Source organism: Sesamum indicum, linkage group LG13 (assembly GCF_026168435.1).
Source record: "Sesamum indicum cultivar Baizhima isolate 11 linkage group LG13, ASM2616843v1, whole genome shotgun sequence".
Taxonomy (NCBI): Eukaryota; Viridiplantae; Streptophyta; class Magnoliopsida; order Lamiales; family Pedaliaceae; genus Sesamum; species Sesamum indicum.
The window spans coordinates 11954792-11964346 of NC_142669.1; the positions used below are offsets into that span (position 1 = coordinate 11954792).

Genomic DNA, 9555 nt, shown 5'->3' on the forward strand with positions numbered 1-9555 from the left:
CAATGGATTTATGGTCAATCTTGGCTTAGGCTTACACTTTGTAAAACCTCTTTATCTTCTTGAACTCTCCATCGTGGACTACGTTCCAAGATGATGAGCATGAGCAATCTACGACACTAGCTTACTCAATATCTTTCATATTTTCTGTTGATGTGACTTGGTCTGCAATTGATAAAGTTTATGTTGATGGCTTTTGTTAATGAAGTTTATGTTGCTGGCCTCGAGATATCGACTTTCACAGCTGATAAAGCTTAGAGATTTAATTCTCGAGACATTCTATCAATATTTTGATGTTGAACTCATTCTGAAGTTTGAACTTTATTATTTTGTTGCGGGCTATCTTACTTATGTAATTATCATCTGGTTGGGAATTTCTTCTGAGTTGTCGCATTTACATCTAAGCTTTGGGGTGTCTTATTCTATGCTTCAAGAAAGCTTGATTATTTCTAGCTCGGGACATTCTATTATGTGCCTCATGGAATCTTAGTTATCATTAACTTCGAGGCATTCTATTATGCTCTTCAAGAAAATTTGATTATTATTTAGCTTCAGGGCGTTCTATTATGCACCTCAAAAAACTTGATTATTACAAGTTCGGGGTATTTCATTATGCACCTCATGGAGGCTTGATTGTCATTAGCTTGAATATAAGAGTTTGTTTCTCCCACTCTTAAGTTGTGGATATATGTTTTTCTCCTGTGGGCCAATAGTATACGTCCTTGTGGGGAGGTAAATTTTTATACTTACCATCAATCTGATAAAGTAAACTCGAGACGAATTTAAACAAGAGTTCGCATCATTTTATTAATTGAGATTTTTTCCTTCAAAGATTGACATCCACACTCTATTATCAACGTCCCAAGTGTTTTTATTTTCCGCAAGTGATAGGCTCCACCTTCTACTATCTCGACCATATTTGCTTTCTATATGGCATCCATGCAAATTTTTTTTTTCTTTAGTTCTTCTTATAGTATTTTCCCTTCTTCTCCATGGGAAGACTCTCCTTTTTGTGTTCCACATTAAGTGTCCATTGACGTGACTTCTATTGGCTGCATCGCTTGACATCGCCTTCTACTATCCCGTTAGAGATGAATGCCGATTTTCTTAGTATGTTACTGTAGCATTCTCTCTCCTATTTTCTATATCTAATCTCCTCCTGATCCTACTTGAAGTTGGAAATTTTACTTCATGTGATAGGTGGATGATATGGTTTGAAATAGGTTTGCCCATGATTACATTGTACGTCAAGGGAGAGTTGAATTCCAAGAACTTCACAAGTTTTATTGCTCGCTTCGGGTAAAAATCCAGTGATATTGACAACATGACTTCTCCTAAAAGCTTGACTACATCTTCACTGAAGCTGGTTGAGTGGAGTGTGTACCAGTGCCAACTGTGCATTGTCTATACCCATATGGGAGAAGGCCTTACGAAAGCTGATGTTGGTTGAACTTCCACTATCTATCAAGATCTTTTTAACTTAAAAGTTCGATGTGGTGGTTGTCACTACTATTGCATCATTATTGGGAGGAATGCTTCCCTCCTAGTGTTTTAAAACTATCTCGCGTTCAAAATTCTTCTGCTGGGTCATTTCAATTTCGTTGAATACGATATAGTTGGCTATCTCACTAGCTTTTCTTATAGTTTCCTTTCTTGCTCGCACAGCATGTCTCTAGCGGGGCTTCCCGAGATGGCTCCAGTAACCCTGTAGTAAGGAAGTTATCTTTTGTTGTCTATTTACCTCCTGATCTTTCTCCCATCTTGATGCGGACCGCAATGCGTCCTTTTCCAACAGTATGTTTTTGGGCCTTTGACTTCCTTTGCCTATGTACTCTTTTATGTATGCTCTTTGGATGAGTTTTTCAATATTATTTTTTAAATTATGACATTATTCTGTGTTATGGCTTCGATATCTGTGGAAATGATAGTACTTGTCGAATTTCATCCTCTCAGGATTGTCTTTCATAAGGAAAGCTATAATACCAAACCTTGTTGCTTTGCCACCTAGAGTATTTCTCCACTCACGGTGTTTAGTGGGGTATATCGCATTAAGTCACTCAGAGGTTTGCATTTGCATTCCTGTCTAGGTGGTGGTTATGATCGATTCGATAAAAAAGAAGGAATGGCTTATATTTTTCGTTGGGGATTTCCTGAAAAAATCATCGAATAATCTTCCGATTCCATATAAAAGATATTCGATCCCACTTCATTTGTCGACTCTATGTGATTGAATATTTCTTTCAAACATGAGTTCTAGACATGGTATCAAACCTATGAATCTATTTCTTTTTTTATGTCTGATTTTGTTTGAATCTAGAAAGAATACAAAAATAAACTAAGACTCCACTTCAAATTTGAATGAAGAAATAATCAAAAATATTGTTTCCATATATCTCAATTCAAAAAATTCCATCTCCCCCTGGGTTATCGTTGGGTTCCAGTGATCGATTCCTTGAATCTATCTTTTCTTAGGTTCTGTTGCATAACGTTTGCTAGGAGTTTTCGGTTTATGTGGGGCACGTCAAGGATAGCTTTCGAGAAGCATTGAACATATTGCCTCAGGCTTTTACTTTCTCTTTGGACTATAATGAAGAGATACGATCTGGTTTTAGGGTATCGCTTGTTGATTGCGAAATGGTGTAGAAAATATTGTAACAATTGATCAAAAGTTTCAATGGTCTCCGAGGGCAAATGATTCAACCATGCCATTGTTTTCCCGAAGAGAGCGGTTCAAAATATTTTGCAGTAGATCACATCACTGATGTCTAATGGATCAGCCTTAGCCAGGAATCGGTTCAAGTGGTCTTGAGGATCACCCACTCCATTGTATTCATTGAAACTTGGAATTTTGATCCTTAGTTGAATAGCTTCTACTAATCTATGAGGCAACAATGGACTAAGAGACTACCAATGGACGAATAGAGAGGCCCCTTTCTCTCATGAGGGTAGGAGAATCTGGGTAGAAGAGGTACTTGACCTCCCATAGCTTCTTCTCTCCTTGGTGGTATCCCCCCTGGAAGAGGTCGGGGGAAGTAATTGTCTTCTTCATACACACTTCCTCGAGGATGTAGTGAAGGGTAATAGTTGTCTTTAGGCTACATGGCCTTACTATTCACTTCTTAATCATAGCTCATCCTTCTTGGGTGCCCATCTGGACTAGTGATAGCGGAGGTGGAATGCCAAAGCCTTCACAATCCCGCTCATATTAGGCACCCATTTGTTCTTCCTGAGGATGGTGACCGATGGGGTTCTCATAGCGGTTGGCAGCATGTATATGGTTTTCATCTCTTCCCTCGAGTTCTTCATGTCCAACATTCCCACTCCTAGCTCACAATCGAGTATTCATTCTCAATGCTTAGATTAACTTTCCACAAACGACACCAAAGTTGATGGGGAATAAATAGGAAGCTCGTGATTAAAGTACGTTATACACTTCTCAAGCTAGAAACTTTTTAGCTCTTCTAGCAAATCTTGTCCTTCCAATTGCCCTTCCGAAAGTCCACTTGTACAATGAAATTATGCGATATTTATACTATGCTAGCAATAAATTTGAGGGTATAAAACAAATTTTACCTTATTACACCAACCATTAATTTATGAATACAGTTTACTATGTAAGGTAATCTAGTAATTACAATGTATTCAAATCGTACGGTCTTGATCTCTTGTTGCCTATTATGCTAAGTATTTGACTTTATTTTTTAATCATCATTTTATTGATTTTCTTGTCTCAATCATAACCCAAATTTACTTTTTCAAAAATGATTTTATTTGAAACATTAGGTGTGAACTTAGTAAACATTAACTACCTGGAGAGCTGTTAAGTCAAAAGCACTCACATAATACTTATTATTGGTTAAGATATGTGCTTCTATGATTTGGTCCTCTTTATATAAATTGGATTATATATTTTAATATTATATTTTTAAAAAGTTATTATTTTAAAGATATGTAAATTTATATTTAAATATATATTATGAATTTAAAAGATATTTATAAATTTATAAATAATATTGATGAAATATGAACCATTCATCTATATGAGATGCTATCTAATAGTTTACAACTAAGAGTAAAAATATTCTTTTACAATTAAAAATCATAATAATAATAACGTATGTCTTTCATCCCTAACACGAGGGAGGGGGTTGCTATTTTTTTCATATGTTGAGGGATTATTTCGCAAATTATTTATTTATAGGAGTTATTTTATCATCTTTATAACACCGGGTTAAATTGCATTTTTCTCCCTAGGAAAGTTGAACTCCCAACTACCAATGTATAAAGAGGTAGATTGAAGCTTCAAAGTTGCAACCTCACTTTAAACATCTAGGGTAGATTGAAGTTTGGCAACGTGACCAAACGTGTCAAGGATCTGAACTAACAAATTAACAAGTTGAAGGTGACAGTTGTGAATTGCAACACAAATTCTTAGATTGAACAATTGAAAGATGACCTCGAGGAGTGTCTTGAACAAGAGGAGCTTATTTAGAAGCAGCGGGGCTAGGCACAATGGCTAAAAGAGGGGGATCGAAATACGACCTTTTATGTCAAGGCAAGTGACCACAGGAGGAAAAAAGGGATGCGACAACTTCAAAGTGGGGAAGAAAATCTAATTACTGATAAAGGGGATATTGAATGTGCTATCCTTAATTATTTTAAGTGCTTATTTCGTTCCACTAATTCCCGAAGTCCGTAGGATGGATGAGCTGCTTGAGGCCTTAGATCCGAAGGTGATGGAGAATATGAGTGCAGAGCTGGTTTGACCCTTTTCACTTGAGGAGGTCAACATAACTTTGTGAGAAGTATATCCGTACAAATCTCTGAGTCCGGACAATATGTGTCCTATTTTCTATCAAAAACTTAGGCATATTGTTGGTATAACGTCTCTGCTTGTCTGTTAAATATTTTTAATAGCCTATCTCTCGATCCTCAATTTAATTTCACCCACATTGTCTTAATCCCAAAAATATACCAATACGAACTCTATTTCGCAATTCTGACCCATTAGTCTGTGTAATGTGATTTATAAGATCGCGTCTAAAGGTATTGCTAATTGCATGAAACCTTTTCTTGATAACATCATTTTTTAGTCTTAGTCGGCCTTTATCCTTGGCTATCTAATCACTAGAATGCGCTAGTTGCCTACAAACTTCATCATTATTTATCTTATAAACATTGGGGGAAAGTATGCTATGCAACATTGAAGCTCATCAGTAAGGCCTATGATCGGGTTGAATGGTGTATTCGTGAGAGAGTCCTAAGTAGAGTAGATTTTCGCTACTATTTTTTTTGCTTTGTTTATGATGTGTATATCTTCGGCAACCTATTCAGTACTCCTTAATGGATACCAGTTTGGTTATATCACTTCAGAAAGAGGGCTTCGTCGGGAAGACCCCTTTTCCCTACTTGCTTCTTTTCTATATAGAGATCTTGAGCTGAAAGAGAGTCGAGGATGTCTTCAAGGTGATGCGATTAGCCGAGGGCACCAACGGTCTCCCACTCACACTAATATTCTGCCAAGCCACCTTGGATGCCATGATGTATATCAAACGGTTATTGTCTAATTTTGAGGCGGCTTCAGGTCTACAAATTAGCTTGAGAAACTAGAGGTAATTGTTAGCAAAAACGTGCCGCAGGAAATGAGGGAAGAGATTGCTTCGCTTATGGATGTCTTCAAGGTGAGGCGATTAGCCGAGGGTGCCAACGATCTCCCACGTATTGTTTGTTGATGTCACACTAATATTCTGCCAAGCCACCTCGGATGCCATAATGTATATCAAACAATTATTGTCCAATTTTGAGGCGGCTTCAGGTATGAAAATTAGCTTCAGAAACCAGCGGCAATCGTTAGCAAAAACATGGCGCGAGAGATTGATAAACCAAAATTATTTAAATTAATTCAATAAACTTAAAAGGCCAAACTCAAAATTCAATTAATCCAATTAATTAAATTTTGTGCCATTCACATAAATGGTCCAATCATTTATGCTCTTCAAGAATAAATCATTTCTTCTCGAATTAATTTTAAATTAATTCCATCACTTACTGTGATTTGTGTGTGACTCTTTATGTTCATCCTCAGGTAGATTTGAGCGCGTACCAATGCAATTAATTAAATTAAATTAAATTAATTATTTTCGATTATCTAATAACAAAAAATACCCGTTACCATAGGTGGCAATCTAGCAACAGTATATGGCATTAGAGACTAGGTGAATAGCAACATGAATATTTAGGCTATCGAGTTCCACACTGATACAGTACTTCCATCAATTCTCTCCTGACCATAGTCTAGGGTATGGAATCGGGCTTCAATTCTCATCTTGGACTAAGCATCTGTATTTAATACTCAAGGCCTCGTTTACTTTATTGTCGACATAGGAAACTTGTCCCTATTCAACGAATCATTGTGACCACAAATTATAAGAGCTTAAACAAATCTTGGAGCGTATAGAAGATATTGTGCTGACAAGGACGACTTTTGTCTTGGGATTCACTGTCCTTAATACACATTCTAACTGCACTGGATAAAGCTTATAATGACCATATCCTATCATGTGCATATGATTACCATGGTTTCTCAAATCCGAGGACTACTTTCGCACTAGTGAAGCTGGGAACACCTATTATACCGACTAAACCTTCAAGGTTCTCATATGATGGTTCCCCCGAGTCAGCTCAGTCTGTTCGACAACCTAGCCAACTAAGTCAACAAAACTGCATAGACGACCTACGTCTTTCGTCTATAAAATACATCACACTTAGTGCAAATCTCTATAGGACTTTCGATACCTCGTCTTGAGGTCCTTGACTTGAAATATTTCAGACTCAACCCTCAAAAGTTAGTTTCGTAGTTGTCATCCAATGCACAACCCAACTATATAGGTTATTCCTTTGGTCTGTAGGCTTTGCAGTGATGTTCAATTACATACAAACTCGCCAAAATTGCATAGACGACCTACGTCTCTCGCCGATGAAACACGACACAATAATATTTAGTGTAAATCTCTATAGGACTCTTGATGCTCCATCCCAAGGTCCTCGAGTTAGAACATTTCAGACCAAGCCTTCTAAAGTTACTTTCATAGTTATCATCTAATGCGCATCCCAACTACATGGGTTGTTCCTTTCGTCTGTAAGTTTTGCTGTGATGTTAATATAATTGTGATATTCATTATAAGTAAGCACAACAAAACTGAATGTCATAAATGAACACTTACTTTTATTCATCAAATAGTATTGCATTACATCTTGAAATTGTCAAAATAGATTACATAAAGATCAATTTAATTGGCTTTTGATCATTTATTCTAACATCGCAATCCTCCTCTTGAAAATCCATTTGTGAAGCTTGTGCTCTAGTTCAACAAGGTCTTGGCGGAAGATTGATAACGGCCACCGAGTGCGAATTTGGTCTAATCTGTGGTTGCCTCGTCCATCTACTTTCAAGCTAGTTGCAACCCCTGGATCATTGGGAAGGAATGAGACAGTGGCCGAACTCATTGGGGAAGATGGAGTTTCATAGAGGTGCTAATTCGCGTCAAAGTTGGATGCCGTTGAAATTTTGAGAACGCTTACCGGGCACTAGCGTGGAGCATACACTAGCTTGGCACCATGAGAAGAACGGAAAGTTCACAGTTCAGAGCGCCACTTGTTGGCATTGCAGTTGGGGGATTCAGGGGGCACATCGAAAGAGGCAGCAAACTCACACAATCAGACGAGAGGGTAGCAGCATCTTTTGGGATGCACCCGTCCCACCTAAGGTGTCGTTATTTATGTGCAGAGCCTGTTAGGGAGCGTTGCCAATAAACGTCAATCTGAGGGAATGGGGGTGTCTAAGTCCAACTAACTGCATCCGATGCACGCAGGAGGAGGGGGCCATGCACACACTGCTTCGTTGCACCTTTTCCAGGCAAGTTTCGGCATCGCAAGGCTGCGGCACTCCACCTTGCAAGGGCACGTCTTGAACTTGGTTCCTAGTTTTCGTTAGGATTGTTTGTTTTTGTTCTCTTTTCTCATTTTTGCTCAGTGTCTTACTGGCTTTGACCAAACTCTTTACGTTTAATATAATTGATTTTCCTCTCCGAAGGAAAAAAGAAAAACTCGAAAAATTAGAAGAACAATAAACAATTGAATGGCGCATGTAACTCTCAGCTCTAACCATCAGCAAGAATAGACTAAAAACATTTTCATATCTGTCATCATCATTACATTTTTTCCCCAGCAACGATACAGACAATAAAATTAGCTTCCTAACAGTAAATTACCATAACAATCACCAATAATCAAGACTCTGTCTCTCTCTGAATTTTCAATTTTTTGGGCACCCAAAATAAAGGGTGAAAAAGAAAGAAAAGAAAAGCATTATTCTCATCTATGAGCTGTGACCAGTGTCTCTATGAATCTCAATCCATCAAACCTCGGCGCAAATTTATCCGGAGAGGACGATCCCTGTGATCCAGAATTCTCGCTGCTTTTCCTCACACACTCATCCTAAAAAATAAAAGAAAAAAGAATAATCAGAACAGAAAATTTTAAGATAATTTAAACAAACTTCTCACCATCACTCACACAAAATTCAAGAGAGAAAAACCATATTTCATAACACCGAAGGTAGAAATCTCCCCGAATATTAGAACAAAGGAAGATGAATTCTGAATCTAAGAAGAAAACCCTTCTTCTGTTTTCGAAATTCTAAAGACAGAAATCACAAAAATTAGAAAAGAAAACAAAAAAAAAATAGATTTTCAGTTTACCTCTCGAGGAAAGTGAATTTTGGAGGACGCGGAGGAGATCGCAGTGGCGGAAGCGGCAGCGACGGAGGCTGCTATGATGCCTGATTTCTTCATGGTGTGTCTGGGAGGGAGGAAACCGTTTTCCCTCTGAATCTGAAAATTTTCTCCAATTGGAAGTACGGAAATGGTTTCCGCGGAGGACAGAGGAATGCAAAATATGGGAAGCGATTTATGGAGGAGAAGGGAAGCTGGGGGGGAGCGGACTTATATATAATGCCGTGCGTGTCGTGCGTGCCGTGCGTGCTCGGTCAATTCTTTTTCGAATACATACGCGGCAACCGTCTTGGCATCTCTCCCCAATTTCGGTCACTCAAATTACAACTTCACCCTTCCCCTCGACTTTCATTACCCCCTTTTACTTGATTTATACTTGTCCTCATCTGTTTTTTCGTGCATTTAATAAATAATTTTTTATATTATAAAATATTTTAAAAATAAAAATAAAATATATAGATTAATATATTATATTTTCAAAAAATAATTTAAAAATATTATTAGTAAAGACAAAATATTAAGATATTGTTGTAATAAATTGTTATTTTTTATTAAAAAATAATTTTTTTTTTCATAATTAACATAGAAGTATAGATAAATAGGCTTAAAGGGTGTTTGGTTAAATTTATCTAAAAAAATTAATTTTAAAATTTGTAGAATATAATTTTTTTTTAAAAAAAAAAGTTGGAGTATTTGAATAAACAGAGTAAAGGTTGTAACATGATAGTAATAATATTTCTATATATGGTATGATCCATACTAAAGA

General features: G+C 37.1%; 1 protein-coding gene across 1 annotated transcript; it reads right to left on the reverse strand.

The window, feature by feature from the left end:
* Positions 1-8173: 8173 nt before the first annotated feature.
* LOC110013103 (uncharacterized) lies at positions 8174-8986 on the reverse strand. Its single transcript, XM_088876994.1, has 2 exons — positions 8757-8986; positions 8174-8493 (listed from the first exon to the last, which is right to left on the reverse strand). Exons 1-2 carry the CDS (start codon positions 8847-8849, stop codon positions 8371-8373), a joined length of 216 nt encoding a protein of 71 aa, XP_088733120.1. The 5' UTR covers positions 8850-8986; the 3' UTR covers positions 8174-8370.
* Positions 8987-9555: the final 569 nt, after the last annotated feature.